The sequence below is a fragment of the Tiliqua scincoides genome, chromosome 1, assembly GCF_035046505.1.
Source record: "Tiliqua scincoides isolate rTilSci1 chromosome 1, rTilSci1.hap2, whole genome shotgun sequence".
NCBI lineage: Eukaryota > Metazoa > Chordata > Lepidosauria > Squamata > Scincidae > Tiliqua > Tiliqua scincoides.
In genome coordinates, this window is record NC_089821.1 from 215,272,995 (window position 1) to 215,296,655 (window position 23,661).

A 23,661-nucleotide genomic window follows, 5' to 3' on the forward strand; every position below is an offset into this window, starting at 1 on the left:
AACAGCATCTAATGTGTCAGGTTATCAAGGGATCTTAGTAGAGTGTATTTTTATGGTTGTCTTAAGTGATGGCACAGAGTAGTTGTAATACAGAACATTTTTCAGTTTTTTTTACTCAAAAGCACAGTTCGTTGGTGAATCACTATAAAAAGGACTCAACAGGTGTGAAAGTTTATTTTTCTGGTTGGAAGTTGTCCTTTGTAAGAAAAATGCATCTGTTTGCCTTAGAGAATTTTCAAATAAACTTAATAGGTTTAATGTCAATTCTAAGAACCAATTCTGAAATAATTAGGTATCACCTGCGGATGTTCACTCCTCACACAGACCATTTATAAACAAATTGAAAAGTGCCAATCCTGAAATAGATTGGGGGACTAACTTCTTTTGTGCGTCCCGTGTGAGAACTAAACATTTATTCCCACTCTTTGCATCCTCTCTTCTTCTGACAAAATGTTTTCATGTGTACATGTGCATCCACCATAATAATTCCAAAAAACTCAGTATCTGACTGCCAGGGTCCCACAAGTCCACTCATGTGGTTTCTGGTATTGGCCACCACCACCCCATCTGGTGAGTATTCCTGTCCCACACATTATGTAGAGCTGCGGAAACGTTCAGTGCAAATGCATCAGACATATGCCAGAAGCGTTGCCTTGCAAACAGTCTATCCTTTTCACACCTAATCAGGGCTTGGGAATTGGCAGCTACTCATGAAAATCAGCTCAAAATTTCTGTCTGCTAATAAAGTACTTAGGTCTGCAGAGGTTTGCATGATTACTAGCTGCTTACTGATTACATCTGAAAAGCAACTGCAGCTGTCTAGAACAACCTATGCAGTTTGTTGCAGAGTTGGGTTGGTTTTTACTGCCAGGTGGCTGTAATTATTCAGGGAAGAAATAGGGCTCTTTGCACATGCTCAGCCACTCTCTAAGATTCCTGGATTGAGAACAAGGTCTGGTGCTTTCCTTTAGAAAGAAGAGGTACCAGCCATGCAAATGTTCTAGGCAGGAATGCTTGTGATTTTTGTATGTCGTTTTCCTGAGTTATATGGGGTGTGTGAACAGAATTGCTCCTTTGAAATGACATCAAAATGAAATAAGATGCTGTATAATTTTTTCCTTTTTGTTTTTAATGCTGCAGTCCCAGACTACTGAATGTTTCTGTGGTCTGAGCTGCTTGTTTCTTCTGCAGAGTCTAGAGCAGTGGCACTCAAAGTCGCAATCACTGTGCTTCAGGAACTCGTTCTCTGGCACTCACAGTTCCACACTCACCAGCACTCACAGTTCCGGAACGCCACAGGACTTCCTGTCCCCAGATCAGGACAACACAATGCTCTAGCCAGTCGTGTCTATGGTGCAATGCCCCAGCGGGCATTGCACCTGGTTTTCCAGGAAGACGTGACTGGCCAGAGTGTTGCATCATCCTGATCTGGGAACATGGAAGACCTGCAGTGCTCTGGAACTGTGAATGCCAGTCACAGGAGGGAAGGATCTGACTGAACCCTGGATCTGATCCTTGGGCCAGGGTTCGACCAACCCTGGTCTATTGCAAAGGTAGAAACACATTCATTCTCTCACTCATTTATATCCCCCAAATTCACTGCAAACTGGGAGGGTATGAGGGGTATCTTCTGTCATCTCTAATGTGGAAGCATTTCCACTTGGTGTAGCAGTTCTGCTGAATTGTAATGTGTGTGAGGTGTTTTCTCTATATCTGGAAATAAATCACATGGGTAATCTCTGCAATAGCACTGAACATTTCCGGTCTGAGTTGCAGCACCTGCAGAGGAACTTGCTCGATCCGCTTTCATGCTCCAGCTCTCCACACAATCACAGCCATCTAGTTAGAGACACTCTTCCACACAGACCTTGGGGACAAGTTGCTGCTTTTTTGGAGGGGAACTGTGCTGAATGGTTGAGACAGAAAGCATTAGGCCTCCTCTAATGGTGTGCTATCCTGAATTTGCCTCACACACAAATGTACATGAGTGTGTGTTCATGTGGCTGCCTGGCAACTTGAAAGGACCACTTCTCTATTTAAATCCATCTGTTGAAGACAGGTTTAAAGTATCATTTAGTTTCACCCAGAGAGATGGAACTTAATGTGTTTTAGTGCTGCTGACTTTATTTCCTTTGTGCCTGGGCTATAAATCAGTGAATGGGCTATATCAAATTTTAAAATAAACATTTTACATATCTCAGTAACTGGATGAAATGTAGCAAGTTAACCATCATAAATGAAGAACTTCTAATGTGTATATTTAGTCAATGTTTCTTTTCTCCTTTCAGTGGTGGATACAAATGACAGGTTCCTTAGGAAGATAACAATTGGGCAAGCGAGCACAGAGAAAGGATTTTCTCGTCAGGTAGATAAAGTACACTTTTGTGAACACAAGGATTGTTGTAGCTTTACCATTGAAAATGTTGCCTTTGTACTTCATGAATGCAGAACAGATTTGTATTGAATCTTATTTTGGTGCATGATGGCAGTTTAGATCAAAATGTGTTCAGGAAGGCACAGCATGAAAGTCAACATTTTATCATTAACAGACTTGTATCCTGCCTTGCCACCCTGTGGATCTTCAAGGCAGCTTACAAGTATATTTGGATAAAGTAGCTTTTGGTTGCATTTGGGTTGGGCATCCAAAAAAAAAATCTTCCACTTTCAGTTAGAAACCTGACAGGACTTGGTGAAGTTACTTTCCTCCTTCAGCATAGTCAGTGATGATTCTGGCTCTCTTGTCCTGCTTCCCAGTGCTGTAACATGCACCCCCAAGGCCAGTTCCAGAGCAGAGCAAATAACAGTGTCAAGATCAGGAGCTTCTGCAACACAGTTTCCTACTGAAAGCTCGCTTTTCAGTAGTTAAAAGTATATAATACATACATACTTTATACTGATGTACCGAGAAAATATTTAAAAGCAATTTCATCAGAAAGAGTTTAAAAATAAATGAAGTACAACTTGATTTGAATCGTTTGAAATTATGGTGTGCAGTGTTATCACTGACAAAATTAGCTCAGTCTTTTGTCTCATGCTTTACAGCAATCCCAGTGTGTTTGAACACATTGCCTTTTTTAACTCTACCGAAACACTAACCTGATTTAATATACTAGATTCTGGTGGAAAACATATTTTCAGCATGACACGTGATGGTGATACACTGGGTGAAATGTGACAAAATTGTGGCCCAACTCTTTAGGCACATCCCACTGGAGATCTAACTAGAGCAGAAAGTTGTCTTCCAAGCTGCTGTGGAGGGGGTGGTAATGCCAGGCTTAACCTCATGGCCTGAGCCTGTGACCATCACCATCTCAGAAAATTACAAGCACAGTGCAGTAAATTTTTAAGCAGCTTCCTCATGGTTCCCATTCATTCACCTGATTGAGGGCTCATCCAGAAGTAGCTTCCCATGTTCAGCACCTGGTGATCCCTGGATTAGCAAGGAACTTCATATTTTGCTTTTCATTTATTTTATTTGCATCCTGCATTTCATCCATGATGGAATCCAGGACACCATACATAGGGATCCCAGGTACTTTTCCATCCAGATGCTGACCACTTGGATCACACCTGGGTACCATATACAAGGTTTTCAGTTTATTTGCAGCATGGGAATCTGTGCTGCTGTACCTGAAGCTGGAACTTTTTGGGCAAGTCCCTTGAGCTTATAAACACAATCAACAGGGAAAGGTCACTTTTGTGTATTTTGTCCAGCATCTAGCATGGACAAATTTAATATTTAGTAGTATTATATTTAGTATTTTAGTAGTGACAGATATATTACTACTTATATCAGTATATTATATTTAGTATAATATATTTAGTATAATATATTTAGTAGTAACTGATATATCAGGTTTTTTTAAGTGCTGATTCAAGTGTTTTCTCTTCACAGACTAAGTTTGATATTGCTGTCGCAAGTGAAATCATGGCAATCTTAGCACTGACCAGCAGTCTGTCGGATATGAGAGAGAGATTGGGGAAGATTGTAGTTGCCAACGATAAAAAGGGGCAGCCAGTGACAGCAGAGGATTTGGTATGGGCAATATAGTGTATCTTGCAAGTACTTATTTTGCTTTTTGAGCCCCTTTCCCCCCCTTCCTCTAAAAGAAAGATATTCTGTGGTTGGTAATTAACTGTTGAATAATCAGATGGGAAACAATATTGGTTAACACTGCAGATTATTGGAGACCGGTTTCTAAAATCCTTTCTGGCCTGCATGAGTGGCTCTCATAATGTTGGACAGGCCTTTCCTTGAGGGGCATGGAAAACCTGGAAGATGGGCATCAACTCTTCGATCAGTGGGTTGCGACCTGCTAGTTCGTGTAACGCTTCCCCATCCCTTTAAGGGGTAGAAGAAGAGAAGAGAGGCAATCCCCAGGATAGCATCCCTAAGGGGGGGGCAAAGGGGGGTGCTTTTACTTAGCTGGACTCAGTAAGGGCTGCAGGAGGTGCAGGGATCCCAGCACAGCCCTCTGCATGGCTCCCCGAGACTTGGAATTCTGAAACGGAGTGATCACAAAGCACTTCCTGTTTGCAGGAGGTGCATTGCAAGTGCTTCATTTCAAGATTCCAAGCCTTCAGGTGTCCTGCGGAAGGCTGTGCTGGGCTCCCTGCAGCCTCCCGCAGCCTTCACTGAGTTCAGTTAAATGAAAGCACCTGCCCTTCACCCCTCCCTTAGGGACGCTATCCTGGGAATCGCTTCCCTGCCCTTGCCCCACCCTCGCAAAGACTTATTGAGGGCGTAAAGCTCCCTCACAGTTTGAGAACCACTGTCTTAGATCATAACAGGATCTTGAAGCAAATAGAGCTTTTCTTGTCAGCCAAAACATGGGTGAACTCAATGCCCATTGTTTCCTCTTTGGTCGATTCACTTTAAAAATGTGTGAATCTGACTGTTCCCTTATTTGCCCCTTTATCCTGACCTTATTTGGAAAAGGCTGCTGCTTTGTTCTAATGGTATTTCTCTTGAGGGATCAGAAGTCTTATTTTATTCCCTTTTCTAATTCCAGGGTTAGTTTCATAACCCCAAACAATGGATTTTTGTGCCCAGCAACAGGCTACATGCACATGGGTGCATGCCAGGATTGCTTGGAATACATGGATGGTATTGGGTTGAGAGCATGGACTAGATCAGGAGTGTCAAACACGTTTCATACAGATGGCCGCAGTTGGCATTTAGACTGCCTGCTGAGGGCCGGAAGTGACGTCATTAAGCAGAAAGTGACATCATTAAGCGGCCGATGGCCAGAAATCAGCACTTTATTATCATATAGAAGCTTATTAACTGCAAATGGCAGAAGAGAAAATATGCAAATCTTGATCGTATTTCAAGATATGAGAAAACCCAACTTTCATGTGGGCTGCTGTTTCAGCAGTAACACCTCAGCACTACTCAGCAGCTGAGAGCCTGAGGGCCGGATAAAAAGCTTCCAGGGGCCACATCTGGCCCCTGGGCTTTATGTTTGACACCCTTGGACTAGATGGTTAAGCAATTTTAGAAAAAGACCCGAAGCTCAACAACTTTGAGGGAAAATGACCTACTTGCTTGATTTTTCATGATTGTAAGGAAGTTCAGTTTTTATTGGTGGGGGTGGGGCTGCTGTTTTCCAGATTAAGATATTGGAGTAAGTGCACCCACAAATAACTTATTGTAAAATAAGAAGTGTTATAAATTTTAAGTCTCAGAAGTACTTTAATGTCACTCAGAGCGCATACTTCACTAACTCTTAGCGTGTGTTCAAAACCCCTCACATTTTTTTAGTTGTCTGATTTTCTCTATATTAAAATGATGTTTTGACAAGCCACCTTCAATTCATTATTTAATGTTCAGTCTTAACCACTAATTCCTTCTCTCTTTCATTTGTTTCGGATGTGAATAATGTTTTAATATACCCTGCAAATATGCAATTGCTCTTAATTTCAGAGTGTTATACCACATTTTCAGTGTAGTGTAATAAAATCTAAAATACACATTGGCAGATGAAAACCAGATGCTGTAAGGGCTGGAGGTGGGAGGAGGCACAGAAGAAAAGATAAATTGAATATTTCATAAATTCAGAGGCTCCTTTCACAAGTATAATGGATTTTTAAAAGTCAGCCTCTATAATGTACTTATAGAATTTGTTGCCAAAATATGGTCTTCGTTGAGCAGAGTTTGAAGACAAAATTGCAGTTTGGCTGCTGTGTTATAGCAAAATGTTTGATGGGCAGATGCCATATCGCCATGGCAAATTAAACTGATATGCCCAAGCTTAGTGTTTCAGCCACCATGAGGAATATTAAATAAATATGTAGCTATTTGTTCAGTAAGAAAATGTCTCATGTTACTCTACAACAACTGCTTAAGAATATTGAAGTCCAGTTGCCTCTCTGATTATTTTCCTAATAATGTACCCATTCAGGATGTTGTCTTGAAACTCTAGTCTCCAGTTCCTTTAGTGCTGATATTGTCAGGGACCAAAGAATTATCCAAAGGCCTATCCTTTCTAGGGATCTTTCTGGGGATAAATCCCATCTTCTATTGTTTGTGTGTGTTCTGTTTTATTTTTTAATTTTGTTTTTCATAGTGGAGGCTTTATTTCAAGCTTGATCAAGCATAATATCCAACCAGAGATTCCATCTGGATGTCTGTTCCATTTGCATTAAGACTGCTGTCAAATTTAAATGAAAAATTGAATTCAGTGTTCATTTGAAAAAGCACGATTTCTTAACTTTAGTTCATATGAAGATGGGATATCATCAGAGATGATATGAAGCAGGAAAATGTGATAGTAATGACCATGGGAAGAAACTTGCAAGACCTCACCTTCTTATTATTACTAAAATCCAAGTTCTTTTATACTGCTAAACAATGGTTTAAACCTGGTTTAGCTGATAATTCCAAGCCTTGGGTTTGTGTGCTTTCCATGCCCCTTAAGCGTGAAAGGAGGATATTCTCAGCTAGTCCTCATTTAGAAAAAGCTCAGATTTGTTATGACAGGAGGACCTGGCAAATCTCAGCTTGTGCTAACCACTAGAATATGAAACTGGGAGTTGATACCATCTCCAAACTGGGTCTTTTTCCTCATGCAGGGTTAGTCTTTCTTTTTACTGCTGCACTTGCATTTGATAGACACCTGCAGTATAGAAAGAGATGCATATGCATCACTGAGGCATTATTAGAAGAAATGTGTTGAGTCAGACTGATGGTCCTGCATCTTATTCTCCAGCAGTGGTCAGCCAGATGACTTCTGTAAACCCACAAGTAGGACATGAAGGGAATAACCATCCCTCACTGTAAGTCTCCAGCATCTGATGTTTGGAAGTAGATTGCCTGTGACCCTTGAGGTTCCATTTAGCCATCATGGCTAATAGCTATTGATGGACAAGTTCATCAACTTTAAAAAAAACAAAACATATAAGCTAGTGTCCATCAAAACAGGCAGCAAATTCCATGTGTCACATATGCGCTGTATGAAATAGGTCTCTTTCTTATGTAGTTAGAATTTGTATAGGTTCTGCAAGTATATATCGTATAACATAGGATTATTTGCTCCAGTGTGCATCACTTTGCACATACTTACTTGATTCCTGTTTGCCAGGTTGTTGTCCATTCACCCAGTTTGGATTAATTATGGCTGTAGAAGTGGGGTGGCAGAAGCATGCAGTGCCATTCCACCTAGTACAAATCAGTTCTTGTAGAATCTGGGAGGGACTGAACGATTAGTTAGCCCACCAGGCAAGTTCGGCCATGCATTATTTCAGAGCAAAGCTGCACAATCCAATCTGCAGTGCACTGTCATTGCAGGATCATCAGGCAAGGGAATATGACTGATAGCTCCAGGCTCAGACCTGTTACCACCCAAGTCCACGTATCCTTGCTGCCTATATTTCTGTGGGGTTTGTTTTTTCCTTCTGCTGTTTGGTTACTGAACTTCTGCATTGGATTCCTGCCATGGTGTAGTTTCTTCTGAACTGCCAAGGCTCACTGGTGAGCAACATGCATTCCTCTCCCTTACTCCCTTTCTTCAGCTCCTCCATGGGTATTGAGGAAGGGGGAGGCAGCATGAATTACCTGGGCAGCTTCTTTCCTTTTGAAGTCTGGTGCAAAAGGAACCTGTCTTTCTTCGAATTCTCTAACACTGCTTTTGCTTCCTGCAATGTCTAGTGCAAAATGAGACAGGCCTATCCTCTGCCCAACATTCCCTGAAAAATGCAGAGGTTTCGGTGGAGGTCAGGAAACAGTGGAAACCACAAATAATGGTTGGGCCAATCTAAAACGTGTGGTTCACTGACTTTAAATTTTTTTTCTTCTGAAGTTTTTAGATTATTTTATTACTTGGTGCCACTCAGAAGCTTGTCTCTATCATTCAGAATTTACAGTGATGGAGATCATACTTCTTGTCTTCTTAAAAAGGATATGATGTCACATTATTATTATTATTATTATTATTATTATTATTATTATTATTATTATTATTATTATTATTATTATAGAGATCAAGGGGAGATCATGTTTTTAATAATTGCAGTTGTATTCATTTAATGAAACACCTTCTTAAACTAGTTTACTTGAACTTCTTCTAAGTTATGGATAGGTTCATCTTTAGGCATTAAGAAATTATTTTACTTAAGGAGTCTGTCCCTTTCATTTAGGGAGTAACTGGTGCTCTGTCAGTTTTGATGAAGGATGCAATTAAACCAACATTGATGCAGACATTAGAGGTAAGTCCAGTCAGTTTTTAAACTATGTGCAACTTCCTGTCTTCTTACAACTATATCTAAATTGCTAGAGTGTATGATAAAAGATATAAAACATTAAATGTTGGGCTGCATGGGTCTTCTCTCTTCTCGTATTTTATTTTTGGGCATTTTACAAGGCATGTAGGGAGATTATCTTTTCCCCTTTGTATCTAAGAACATTAATGCTTCCATAGAGAACCTGTGCTAGAAATCTAGTTTTGAAACAAGGCTACAGTATGTATATGCTTAAATCTCATTTCTATTCCATGAGAGCTGAACTGTGATCCTGTGACATTTATGCAGACCTGCGTCTCTTCAGTTCTTAGAAATGAAGAAATTCCCACTCACCAAGTAAAAAAAAAAAAAAAGTAGAATGTTTGTCAAGCCTGTAGTGTCTTCATATACTTGCACATTAACCATGTTACTGTGTTAGAATTTGGAATACTACCATGTGGAAGGCAAAGATGGACATACTGGATAATGTGTTCAAACTTTATCAAACTTCTATATGAAATCCAAATGTTTGTAAAAGCAATTTGGTGCTGCTTCAAAACAAAGGTGTAGCAGTTGCCTCAAGTAATGCAAGGTAGTCTTAATGATTTTCTAAGATGACAGAGCAAGTAGCCCTTGTTGTCTTTTCTTTCTGGACCTTTTGTTGCAGAGGTTTTTCATAGAATGCATGTGCCTTAAAAAAGGTATTATTGTGTTATGGAAAACTTTGATGTTTTATCTTTGTATAGTTTACATTTTAGATGGTTAATTTTATTATAACCTCCTTTCTCTCAGCCTAATTTAGTTTAGTGCGGTCACAATATTTTAGCAAGTCATCCAGTACTAGCGATTGCAAAGATGATGGATATTTTGTCTGCGTAATTCTCAATGCTAAGATGATAGTGTGGTGTTTCCCCACTCATATAGTAGCTTATTAAAAGATACTGGGCTGAATTTTTAGGGCCCATGACTTCAGAATGGATTCATTGTAAAGTGAAGGTGACTATTGTGCACTATAAGTGAGGATTTAGTTTGTTAATATTCATTAAAACCCTTGATGTATTCAACAGCTTCCTGGCTGATTGAGTGAGACTTAGAAGCTACTACTCTAAAATGATTTCCTTGATAAAAATGAATGTTTGAAGTGCTTTGAGGAACATAAATATTATGTTTGTTCAGTGATAACAATACCATCAAAAGCTTTTTGTGCCACTGTTCTAGTGTTTCAGCTTTGGAGTAGATGTAGCAGAATACCTATCGGATCACTGATATAAAAGTTGTCTTTTGAATAAAATCCTCCTCCTTTTTGTTACATTCCTTTCTTCATTCCTGTGGCCTTCTCCATTAATGAAATGCAACTTTTGTTTTCACAGATGTAATACCCATAGGTCCCTAGAAGAATTTATCGCTATTGGATCAGATGCCTCTTAAAATCCCATGAATCCAAAGATGAATTAAAAAGAAACACCAGATATGCTGGTTTTTCTTAATTATACTTAGTTCTGAGTTAAACTAATATTTTTAAGCATCTGGCTTGTGACAGTGAATAGTTTGGAGCATCTGCTGTTGCTATTGCTGCTTCCAACTATTGACTGCAGCAATAGCTGGTCATACTTTTCTGCAGAAAGAAACAGCTGGAGAGGATGGATTTGTCAGAGTTTCCCAGCAGATAGGGTTTGTGGTTTTTTGGGGAAAGCCCAGTCATAAGGGCTTCATCTGGTAGAGATGCATAAGGAAAGCTTTTTGCTTAAACGAGTGAAGTAGCAGCTTAAACATGGGTACTAACTGAAGTGTGGAACCTCCCTCAAGTCTTATTGAGCTCCCAGCACACAATCCCTGCTATTAACCTATCTTGGTTAGTAGGTGTAATATTGTACTGCTACTGAAGGTCAAAATGCATTCTTATGGTCCTTAGTATTTCTCACACAAGTGACCATTACTTGCCCTGCATCCTATCTGCCGCTGCTTCGCTACAGTGTCCCATACTACTCTACAGGCATGATGTAGAATGCTTGCAGTGTAGCTAACCATTGCTATTTCAGCCCATTTCCCTCTTTGATGGTGTTTTTGTTACTCCTTTTAGGGTACTCCAGTTTTTGTGCATGCTGGACCTTTTGCAAACATTGCTCATGGTAACTCTTCGGTTTTGGCGGACAAAATTGCCCTTAAATTGGTTGGCAAAGATGGATTTGTAGGTAAGTATAAACTCTTTTCTTTTTTGCATGTCCATGTAGAGTTGGAATAGTTTAGTTTTAAATGAATGGTCAAGTATGTAACATAACTTAAGTCTATGATGTTGGCATTTCATGTTTCGGTACTACATGTGTTCCACCGGCACAGCAGTTGTCTTAATTTCAGTGGGATTTAGGAATCAGTTTCTTAGGCTATAGTCTCAAACTGTCTCAAACTTAATGATGATAAGTAATATAAGGAACTGTGCTGTTCAAACTGAACCCAGTTGTTCATCTCTAGAGGATAGGGTTTGGGGCAGGCTCCAGATTGCCTTGCCTATGCTGTTTTCCTAAGGAGCTGGGAGAGGAGGTGGCAGCAGGGCCGGGGGGGGGGGGGAGAACCTGCAGCTGCTGGGTGCATAAGGTGGCAATGATGTGGAAGGGCAACAGAAAGTAAAGTGGTGATGAAATTAGGTTACCATTTCAGTGAAGACGTGCCTTGGTTTTTAGAATACTTGCTATAAGTTCTGCATGTGACTCAATGGTTTACTCAGCCTTGTGAAACTGAATGGTTTGTAGTTCAAGGGAAGATACAGAATGCCCTAAATCAGGGGTGTCCAAAGTTTTTGGAAGGAGGGCCACATCGTCTCTCTGACACTGTGTCGGGGGCCGGGGAAAAAAAAAGAATTAATTTACATTTCAAATTTGAATAAATTTATACAAGTTTACATTAATGAATATATTAAAGATGAACTTATATGAATGAATGAAGGTCTTGCAATAGCTCAAGGCCTATAAAAGGCACAAAGCAAGGCTGGCCTTTCCTTTTCTGCCTCTACTGCATCACAGACATGAAACAACAAGCAGTGGAGGGAGCCCTCATCCCACAGCTCACGCAAGAGGTCAAGCAGTTGCCCTCACGCTGAGAGCAGTTGCATTGGGCCAGTGTGGGCTCCAACAAATCACCAGAGGGCCAGTGGCTCATTGTAGACTGGGAGCTCCCTGAGGGCCGCATTGAGAGGCCTCGAGGGCCGCAAGTGGCCCCAGGGCCGGGGTTTGGGCACCCCTGCCCTAAATCAAAGAGTATACATCCATTTAAAAATATAGCAGGCCATGACCACAGAATAGACAGTTTGTCTGTACTGATTCCTCTGTATCATAGAATAAAACCATCACAGTTTCTATTTTGTAGGAAAAGAGAATGTTGTAGTTTTTTATACTTTTTAGCATAGATGGCGGACTGTTGTGGTAGATGATTGGAGAAACTTCATTAGGCTTTTTTGTCTTGTAAACTTTAAGTAGAAGTAACTATCTAAATAATTTACTTTTATTTGTGAAAAGTACAGTGAAAATACTCATTAGAACCGCTGGCTTTTGTGTAGCTGTGTGCACAGTTGTATTTCAAAGGATAACAGCTGCACTCAAAACTGCATCACAGTTTATATAAAACAGTTTTATATGACTGTGTAACGAAAGGCTTGTATCTCATGTTCTAAAAATAGTGCTCCTTGTGTGTTTAAATTATGAAATGAATAATCACAAATGCATGTTTTATATATTGAGAAAGACTTTGTAGTATTTCTTGGCTGTTAGTCCTTTCTCCAACAAGGGAAGCAAATCCTAAGCTTTTTGCTTTCCTTCAAACTTGACCATCAAAGCACATCTTAATATTTGCATTGTTCAGTGTTCTTTATAGGGTGGTGATGTTCTTTACCATGCACAAGCAATTCCAGAAAGCTTTCCATTTCCAGAAAGCTTTCCATATAACAACTTGTGTTATAATCTTTTCCTCCCCTAATTTTTACAGGCCCACTGGTTTTCATAGTTAAGAACATGCCATTTCTCTTCAGTGTCATATTGCAGCATCATTCCTTTTTCCTGTCTTTTTTCTAATGTCCATGATCTAGAATTGCATATAGAGAGTGCTAGGTGCCCAGTGGGGCTCATTATCTCTGTTGCAGCCCAACCACACTGCTGGCAATGTTTTAAATTGCCTCAGAATTGTGGGGAGGGAACACTGATTGTAGTATGTACAACTGGGATGAGGCAGGTCAGGCTGCAGTTAACAGGAAAAAATGGTTCTGCTGTACACATGAAGAATGCAAATTCTGGTTTGGGGCCAAGATTAGGCTGGAATGAGTTATTGATATACATATCGCTGTCCTGACATCACAGCACTGTGTGTTTCCCACTTCCCCTTTCTCCCCACTACCCTCATCAGGGGCAAGAAATATTAGCAGGGGCAGAAAATATACATCTTGATATCAGGATCTGGCTAAGCTAGAGGAAGAAGGGGCAGCACATTTCAGTAACACATGTATATAATATTTCATCCTTGCTCAGGTACATTGTGACGGTGCACATTGTGGCTTACAGTTTTAAGGATAAGACATACCTTGTGGTACTAATGTCAGGTGTTTAGCATGGTTTCATAATGCTCTGGCACAATGCTGGTCCTTTGTTTTGTTTTTTCTAGTTGTAAAGTGTACATCAAGACATTAAGATACAGGCTATAATCTTCACCTCAGATGTGTGCATGAGCATTTACTTATGAGTTTAACTTCTAAAAGGCAGGAAGAGAGTGAAAGTAGATAAGACTTAAAGTACTTCTTGTTCTCCCTTCTCTGCATTTTAGCATTTATCAGACTGGAGGTTTGATCTTAACTTTCAGAGTCAGCTGAATGTTAAGGACTAATAACGCTAAGTCTCCGAACCAGTGGGAATTGAGGAGAAAAAAAACACAACAGATTTTACCTGATGACTCTTGAGCAATTATTCAAACAGACACTATTTGTTTCTTTTTCGTTCCCTCCTCCAATAATATGAGAGCAAATCTCTGCAAATAATTATCCCTTGTGGGAAATAATCTTTCCAACATAAAGGAATATCATTTGAAATGACGTCATATTTTAAATGAAGACTGACCCAGTGGGTTTGCTTCACTGTATCCAGTTGTATCTTTTCTCAAGCCAAACATTAAATGAAGCTGGATCATTACTTGATCTAATGTTATTAACTCAGGTTATTAATGGATGCTGTGATGCCACACAGAAACATAAAGGCAAAACCCACAATATCTTTTTTCCCCTCCAAAATGCATTTATAATTACAAGGTTCTTACTACAAGGATAAGCTTCCAAGTAAATAACTTTGGCAGTCAACAGACAAAAACACTTTTGTTTATGTCCGCCCAATGAAAAAATTAATGTGTATGCATGGAAGAACAGGATCTTTTTGGGACACTTCTCCTATTGCACAAGTGTCTATTTCAGTGAATCTTCTCTTAAAAAGCAAACCACAAAAAGTGCAATTGCATGTACAAACACATGCACGCATGTATGCACATACATTACAGAGAGGAAATTCTGGTTTACCAGTGTCTGTAACTGGGTCCTGCAACCAGATGGGACCTGCAACCAGTACAATTCCTTAATGAATATTGTGTATGGTCCCGCTCTTTAGGCATACATGTAAGGTGTTAAAAATGCATGAAACTGACGCTAACTTTATACAGAGGAATCAAATCTTACTCTGTGCAAAACCAGCGCATTCATGCATGCCCCATTCAGAGATTGGATATCCTGTACCACAACCCTCATAATCACTTTTAAAGTTGTAGTTTTCAAAACATGACAAGCTATGATTTTACTATGCTTAAGTGCTCTCCCAAAACCATGTTATTGCATGACAACTGAGGGGCAAAAATCTCCCTCCTGTGGTGGTTTTGCACCTCAAAAATGTCTAACTTGGGGCCAAGCTAGGTGTTATAGGGAAGATTTCTGTTGTTTCCCAATATCTTCAAATGAAAAACAGCTATAGAAGGTTGCTTGGCAAGGAGTTAAAGGGGTGCTTTTACTTCTAGCTGTCTTCACACTCAGAATAGTTTTGTAGGTGGGAAAGCAGCTAGCAGAGTGATTATTGGAAGGAAGAATGTCAGCAGGGACAATGGTAAAGGCCCCTACATTTCTCTGATCAAATTGGCAGCCACCTCCTGGCAGCTTTTCAATGGAAACAATGACAGGAGGCTTGTAATGTCATTTCTTTGATCATCTAGTCTGCTTTGGTCCTCAGTGTCCTGGAGAATAAGGGAATGATGCCAGTGGCCTTTTCCTGGCCATTGTTGGTTGCCCTGATACTGTCTTCAAATTTACTCCGATATTGGATTCTGTCCCCTGCTAAAGGTGCCGGTCTACTGGATAAACAAATCTATGATTCCGTGTTCCATTTATCTTGATTATTAATTGTAGGTAAGCTCTAGAAGTAGTTTCTCATGTGGTCTTCCCTTTCTCTAGGTCTTGGAATTGTATGTAAATATATGCTTCTCTATTAACAATTTTAAATGGCCTTTCTGTAAACTTAAGCTTAGGGTTTTGATGTGTTAATAAAGTGGGATACTCTGCAACCTGCATTAGCTTTTTTGATCTTTTGTATGAAGGAACTAAACACTCCCCGCCCCATCCAGCCCTTCTCTTCTTTTTTGGGGGGGCTTAATTACATTTGCTTAATGTACAAACCTTTTGTCTCCCCCCCCCCTGCCCCCTGATTTCTATTCATCTTTCTTCCCTCAACTGTTTTGTGCCTTCAGTATTCAGTATGCCTTCAGGGTTATTTAAACAAACAGGACTACCTTTTGGGAGGATACTTTTGCTATCTACTTCTTTGCACTGAGGGAGTACCCAGTATATGTAGAAACCACTACCTTATTTTCGAATGACCCCATTTTGCTTCCATACTGTTGGACTCTCAACAAGCAGGGTTCCTATTAGTATATTATTAATATCCTAAATTTTATTGACCTTGTGCCATAAAAATTGACTCATGTGGAGCCCTAGTTTTATCACTGTAGTATTGTGTCAAGAACTCTTATACATGAGTTTAAGTAAACAGAATAGTCTTAATGATCAGACATTATTGCCGAAGTTCTTTTTCTGTAGTTGGCCACAAATGGACTGCTATCCATTCCTTGTTAGAATCCTTCCTTCTCCTTCAGCCCAGTATAAGTCAGGGAACGGACTGCTAGTCTACGACCGATCCAGAGCATTCCAAGTGTCAACTTGGATCAAGAGGTGGCTCAGTCACAGACACGTCAACCCACTCGTTCTGGGCTTTGTGACTGTGTGTGTGATGATTTGGAAATGTGCAAGCAATATGCATGCAAGCAACACTGAGAAATGCAGGTGGTAACTGGAAGCACTCGGTTTTGGCACTGAATTTCTAGACAATTCAAACTGCAGTACAACATTGTCAATCATCACATCCTTTTGTATATGTGATCAAGAGCAGCCTCTGGAGACAAAGTTTTGTCATAGAGAAATGTGTGTGACAATGCTTAACCCTTTTCCTGTCCTTTTTTTCAGTAATTGCCACTGCCTCCCCCATCCTGTCTGTCCACCTCCCCAGTCACAGTTACATATTTACCTTCACAAATGTGTGACTGGCACTCTCTGGGCATTACCTTAGAAATATAACGAAGTAGAAAAGGTTAATTAAGCACCACTTGTTTTCCTTTCCTTCCTGACACTGTCCACAAGCACTCTTTCCAAAGCTGCATTTGCTTCTGAAAGCTGACCAGGTGACCCTGTTGCACAAACTTGCATGCAGCTGCACAGATGGGAAGACAATGAATGCAAATGGCTTGTGGAAGTCATTGAAAATTTAAGGTCACTATCTAATTAAGTAGTATAGGGAAATGGCAGTTTGTCCTCTGTTATGTATCACTCTTTAGGGGGAAAAAATGGGTTTATGTCCATGATACAAAAAATATTTAATCCCTGACCTGTATTCCAAATTTTCTATTAAGCAAACAAAAGCTAATGCTGTTCATAGAATGCAGAGCCACTATCTTGAAACTTGCATCAGTAAATGCCAACTCAGTTAAACCAATTGAAATTGATGGCATTTTAACTTCATTTTCTTTTGACAGTGGAACTTTCCACAGTAACCTAATATTTTATTTTTGATTTATTTAATTACATACTACTTCAAGGAAGTAAAAAAAAAATTTTTTTGTGCTGTGGGTCATTTATTCAGAAGTCATGTGTGCTGTGCGAATCTATAAAAGCACCTTAAAGTGATTAACTTGAAACACTCCACCCTTTTGAAGTTGTTTTCAGCTGTTTCTTTTAGGTTTCTCACCTGCTTCAATGCTGCATTTCTCAGGGAATTTTCAGCTGCTGGAGGTCTCTTCAGGGTAAGGGTACATTTTTCCCCTTGCCTCAGGTGGTAACCACTATGGGGCAACTTGGCCCTGTGCTGAATTGCTGGTGCAAGTTTATGTTGCTGCTTGCAGGCAGATCAGGCTGGGGAAGGGGCTCGGGATTCAGCGTGCACTACTGCTACCAGTCCCACCACTTTTCCAGACTTGTTACACCCATCCCTTGCCCCATCTCCTCTCTGTTCCACTCCCTGCACCAGTCTTACCTGCTCTGGCAAGCCTCCTGATATCCTCTGGCAGGAAGGCTTCAGCCTTTCCACCAGAGCTCAGCAGCTTGCCCTGACACGGTCCTAATTATGCAGGATTTGGTTTGGGCCATTAGTTACAGTCGCATGGCAAATGAAAGAAGCAAGCTTGTCCATTTATTGGAGGGGTTTTTGAGAATGGGGAGGCAGTGGAAAATTGGAATGCAGTGGGGGAGGAACCTAAAGTAAAAGTTGGTGGTGATACAAAGAGGGACGCTTAGCTAGTTTGTTTTGTTTGGTATTGCATTTCATCTTATTGCTAAAATATGTAGTAATAATTATGAAGTGGATAACGTGTAGGTTCTGTAGAACAGATGAAGCAAGACCAATTCATCTGTAATGATAGTAGGACCCAAAATGTTCCAAGAGTGGGAGTCCTGGAGAGAAGCGGTTCTGCAGAACATCAGCAGACAACCAAAACCTAGCGCATCAGCCTTTTTGAGTTCAGTGGCTGTAGTAAGAGTTTCACAGTGTTAAGAAAAGTTTGACCCATGCTGCAGTCTCCTGTGGGATCATTTTACGACATTTGTTGTGGCAAATATTGCACCATCTGCAGACTTTCAATCGAAGGGACCTGCTGGATAACCAGACAATTGGTCAGAAGAAGGAAGTGGATTGAATAGTTCCGTCCCCATCTCAATTCTCTAATGGTATGCTAAATGAATTTAGAGTTAGGGCTCCATGTTCCTGCCATGTAGAAGGTTATTTGCTTCCCCCCTCCCCCACAAATGTACATTCATATATAGGTACCAGTATCCTTTTTCATATTTTATCTTGCATTTTTATAAAGCATTGGTGTGCACTGCACGAAGATAATTGAAATGTTTGTTGTGCTGGACATCTATGAATGCATATCACTCTAGCACTATCTTTCATCCTAGTTTATAGACCTAATACAAGCCAATTCAGCAGATTTTCTCCACTGTGAAATATAGCTAGCACAGGGAAGTTCTTTGTCTCTCACAGGCAAAAATACTAGAGGTCAGGCTCTCTCTTTTTTCTTTTTAAGAATTCATAAATCAAATGCAGCAGCATTGTCAAAGGCTTCTCTCAACTCACTCCTATCACTTCTCAAAAGAAAGGAGTTACCAAGTTCCAGTTAGATGTGCGTGATGGAGAGAAAAACAGCAGTACCTGCTTTTCATTTCCGCAGTGCAGTTACATGTGAACAAAACTGAACATAGGAAAATCCAAGGGACATTGAGGTGTACCAAGTAGGTTGGCATCTATGTGTTGTACTTGGGGAAGGAGAGTGGGATAGATTAATCAGCCTGGAATAGTGATGTTCTGTGTCAGAAGTGGTTGTGGTGGGCCCCAAAAGGTGTAAGTGTCCCTCCTCTCTCTACTCTTATTACTCCTCTGCTCCCAATCACACTTTTCCGAAATGGTTCTTCATTTTGAACAAGAGGGGGGATTGTGATACTGATATGCACTTTTGCAAGCAAAAGTGTAACATGTAGTTACAGTCTCAACAGTAAGATTTGGGGGGGTGGGGAAACTCAGATCAAAGATATGGTTTTTATAAGTCAGTTTTGTTGAGTCATTAAAGACTTCAGCTGCATCAAGTCAGTTCCTTTAGTCCATTCTTAGCATTTAATATGACAAAATACATTGATCCAGGCCCAGATACTACACTAGGATAAGGAATTTCAGTGACTATAATGAGGAAAGAACCGTACGCCATCCTTAGAACAGAGTATGCTTTTACCATGCACTAAAGAGAGGATTACCGGAATAAATGTGAGTTAAGTATCTCTTCTAATATATTTGCATTGTTTGGTGGAAAAGAGAAAAGCAGTTGAAGGAACCCTTCTGGCCAAACAACAGCTTGGACAGCTTTTGATTTAAGATGCAGCCTTGGCACTGTTGTAATTGATGACATGAAACTTGCTGTGTCCTGGATGATTGCACCAAATGATAGAGGCATTGATCATTCTGATTCAACAGTGCCTTCAGTGGTGTGACATCTGCTATGATCTTCCTGAAGAGCGAGCTGCCCTCCCTGCATATACATCTTCTTTCAAAAGAAGTTGTGGGAAAGATGCACATAACTGCATGTTGCATCACATCTGCTTTGGACTTCAGCTGATTATGCTTTGGTATTTCTTTCTAACTTTATAGTTAGGTTATAGTTATAAACCTATAACTTTATAGGTTATAGACCCTTTTGAAGAACAGCTGCTGTGTGTATGTGTGTTTAAAAGAATAAAGCATTTTCTTAGCCCTTGTGTCTTTTTGCAAGTGCTGGTAGAGATTGTTTTGGTCATTTACAGCTGTGTGGGGCTGGCACCAGCAGCTAGGTGATGTCAGCAGCAAGACCCCATACAGCTGTTGGGAACATTCAGAGCATTGGCTTCCTTGTCACAACCAATCAAAGCTAAAACTTCCAGGGCTGCATTAAACCTCTTCTGGGAGTGTGCCTGGGGAAATTAAACAAGCATCTGCGTAGAGAATGGTTGCAAAACACCTGATGATTTAACTCATTAACTACCCAGCGCACAGATATACATATATATAATCCCTGTTGTGTATATGCAACGTTGGGCAGAAATGGCTTAAGTAAGTCGTAGCTTGGTAGGTCCTGGATGAAAACTCCTAGGAACCTCTTTGATACAGCTCTGAGCTCCTTGAAGGGAAAGGCGGGATATACCTGTAACACATTTTTCACATATAGATATCTGGGGGGGGGGAGGGGGAGAGAGAGAGAGAGAGAATGCTATCTGTGTGATTGTGTGGATCCTCCCAGTGCAAGTAGGATAGAATTTCCTAAGATAGAGCCACACAGATGTGGTGCCAAGCTGCACAGCATTCTGCTATTATGTACTATAATAGCTAAGAATATGGGGTTGTGCAAGGTAGCTACTATCTCTCAGCTTCCCTACATCTGTTATGTGGGCGTTATGACAGTGGCCAGCATTACAGGGCAAGCATAAGAAATGTGAAGAACTCTGAACCTTCAAGAAGCTTCATGTGAATGCTGAGTAGTAATATTATATACTGTGTGTCTTTTCTGGCTGCACAGACTTGTGTAATGAAAATAAAAACTTGAGCAGGAACATCTCAAATATTAGGCTTTGGCTGAGTGGGACATAGATGAAGTCAAAGGTTTACTGAATCATTTGGAACATTTCACTGGATGCGAGAGCATGATGTTCGGAGTCAGTCATTTAAAAGGGAGATGTTGGGTCATTCTGCACAAACAGCGAGTTCATTCACCCTTGGCTGTAGTAACATAAATGTGGTGTCTTGTCAGATGAATCATGATCCATCCTGGTTTATTTTGGCAGCTGCTCAGTCTGGTACTTGGCTGCTTACAACAGGCAGCAGGCATTGCTTCCCAACCAGAATGCCTGGGTCCGTGGGGTTGGAGTTCTTGCACATCTGTGACTTTGAACTCTTCCTTTCCAGAATTTCTTTGCTGACAGCTGCACCCGGAGAGCAGTGTTTACATCACAGGAGTAGATGGCAGCTAGCAATTCAGAATTTCCATTTCCTTTTGCATTGTTTTAGAATCTGGCCTCTGCGGTTTCATGTCCTGAAACTTAGCCTCATGGGCATGTTTCCCACTAGGGTCTGGCAGTTCCTACGCCTTGTTTTGATTTTGAGCTGTTTTATAGTTAATTCTGGCCACTTGGCTCATCAAAATCATTCTGTGTTTGCAAGACATTTGACTATGAGATGAATACATTGTTCTTACCCTAATCCTATTTGTAGCCTTACATGTGGTCCCTTTGTTGTAGGACTTCTAGCCGTTCTGGTCAGGTCTAATGTAGTCTTGACTTGTACTGCAGCAGAGGGCACGTGGTTATTGCTTTGAAACACACACAGAGCCAGAAATCTGATGAGCTGCTTCAAGTGGCACATGGTTCATTCTGATTTTTATTTTGATATTACATAAGAACAGCCCCACTGGATCAGGCCATAGGCCCATCTAGTCCAGCTTCCTGCATCTCACAGCGGCCCACCAAATGCCCCAGGGAGCACACCAGATAACAAGAGACCTCATCCTGGTGCCCTCCCTTGCATTGGCAGTCTGACATAACCCATTTCTAAAATCAGGAGGTTGCGCATACACATCATGGCTTGTAACCCATAATGGATTTTTCCTCCAGAAACTTGTCCAATCCCCTTTTAAAGGCATCCAGGGTAGACGCCAGCACCACATCCTGCAGCAATGAGTTCCACAGACCGACCACACGCTGAGTAAAGAAATATTTTCTTTTGTCTGTCCTAACCCACCCAACACTCAATTTTAGTGGATGTCCCCTGGTTCTGGTATTATGTGAGAGTGTAAAGAGCATCTCCCTATCCACTCTGTCCATCCCCTGCATAATTTTGTATGTCTCAATCTTGTCCTCCCTCATGCGTCTCTTTTCTAGGCTAAAGAGGCCCAAACGCCGTAGCCTTTCCTCATAAGGAAGGTGCCCCAGCCCCGTAATCATCTTAGTCACTCTCTTTTGCACCTTTTCCATTTCCACTATGTCTTTTTTGAGATGCGGCGACCAGAACTGGACACAATACTCCAGGTGTGGCCTTACCATCGATTTGTACAACGGCATTATAATATTAGCCGTTTTGTTCTCAATACCCTTCCTAATGATCCCAATTCCTAATGATCCTAATAGAATTGGCCTTCTTCACTGCCGCCGCACATTGGGTCAACACTTTCATCGACCTGTCCACCACCACCCCAAGATCTCTCTCCTGATCTGTCATAGACAGCTCAGAACCCATCAGCCTATATCTAAAGTTTTGATTTTTTGCCCCAATGTGCATGACTTTACACTTACTGACATTGAAGCGCATCTGCCATTTTGCTGCCCATTCTGCCAGTCTGGAGAGATCCTTCTGGAGCTCCTCACAATCACTTCTGGTCTTCACCACTCGGAAAAGTTTGGTGTCGTCCGCAAACTTTGCAACCTCACTGCTCAACCCTGTCTCCAGGTCATTTATGAAGAGGTTGAAAAGCACCGGTCCCAGGACAGATCCTTGGGGCACACCGCTTTTCACCTCTCTCCATTGTGAAAATTGCCCATTGACACCCACTCTCTGCTTCCTGGCCTTCAACCAGTTCTCAATCCATGAGAGGACCTGTCATCTAATTCCCTGACTGTGGAGTTTTTTCAGTAGCCTTTGGTGAGGGACCGTGTCGAACGCTTTCTGAAAGTCCAGATATACAATGTCTACGGGTTCTCCCGCATCCACATGCCTGTTGACCTTTTCAAAGAATTCTATAAGTTTCGTGAGGCAAGACTTACCCTTACAGAAGCCATGGTGACTCTCCCTCAGCAAGGCCTGTTCATCTATGTGTTTTGAGATCCTATCTTTGATGAGGCATTCCACCATCTTACCCGGTATGGATGTTAGGCTGACCGGCCTATAGTTTCCCGGGTCCCCCCTCTTTCCCTTTTTAAAGATAGGCATGACATTTGCTATCCTCCAATCTTCTGGCACCATGGCCATTTTGAGGGACAAGTTGCATACCTTAGTCAAGAGGTCTGCAACTTCATTCTTCAATTCCTTAATAACTCTTGGGTAGATGCCATCAGGGCCCGGTGACTTATTGATCTTTAATTTATCAATGAGGTTTGAAACATCTTCTCTTTTAACCTCTATCTGACTTAACTCCTCGGTTAGGAGGGGCCGTTCGGGCAGCAGTATCTGCCCGAGGTCTTCTGCCGTGAAGACAGATGCAAAGAACTCATTTAATTTCTCTGCCATCTCTAAGTCTCCTTTTATCTCCCCTTTCCCTCCCTCACCATCCAGAGGGCCAACCGCTTCTCTGGCGGGTTTCCTGCTTCTAACATATTTGAAGAAGCTTTTATTATTCCCCTTAATGTTGCTGGCCATGCGTTCCTCATAGTCTAGCTTGGCCTCCCATATCACCTTCTTACATTTAGATATTAATCACCTTCTTACATTTAGATATTAGTATTAGATATTACATTTATTACTAATAAATTAGATATTAATTAGATAATTTATAATTTATCTAATTATAATATTTATAATATCTAATAATAAATTAGATATTAATTTATTAGATACTAATAAATTAGATATTAGATATTACATTATATGTATTAGATATTACATTTAGATATTAATCACCTTCTTACATTTAGATATTATTCTATTAAAAAAGTATATTTACAAAGAGCATTCTTTATGTTAATAAGTCTACTGAGAGAATAGGTGTTTTAAACGGCAATTGCCATATCTCTAGAATGTTTGTCTTTTTCTCCTATCAGAAAGCCAAAATGGGAATGTTATATGTTAGCATGTGGTTTCTATTCTGATACAAATTTTAAAAGGC

The 23,661-nt window shown here is 40.7% G+C and overlaps 1 protein-coding gene across 3 annotated transcripts in view; it reads left to right on the forward strand.

The window, feature by feature from the left end:
• Positions 1-23,661, forward strand: part of MTHFD1L (methylenetetrahydrofolate dehydrogenase (NADP+ dependent) 1 like) — a 134,937-nt gene that overhangs the window by 46,110 nt on the left and 65,166 nt on the right. For 2 of the 3 annotated variants that reach the window (XM_066611295.1, XM_066611296.1), the window contains exons 17-20: positions 2,289-2,365; positions 3,896-4,036; positions 8,638-8,706; positions 10,799-10,910. In XM_066611295.1, coding sequence (XP_066467392.1) covers positions 2,289-2,365; positions 3,896-4,036; positions 8,638-8,706; positions 10,799-10,910 — 399 coding nt within the window. The remainder of the gene's footprint in view (positions 1-2,288; positions 2,366-3,895; positions 4,037-8,637; positions 8,707-10,798; positions 10,911-23,661) is intronic. The other variant, XM_066611297.1, reaches the window with a different exon arrangement.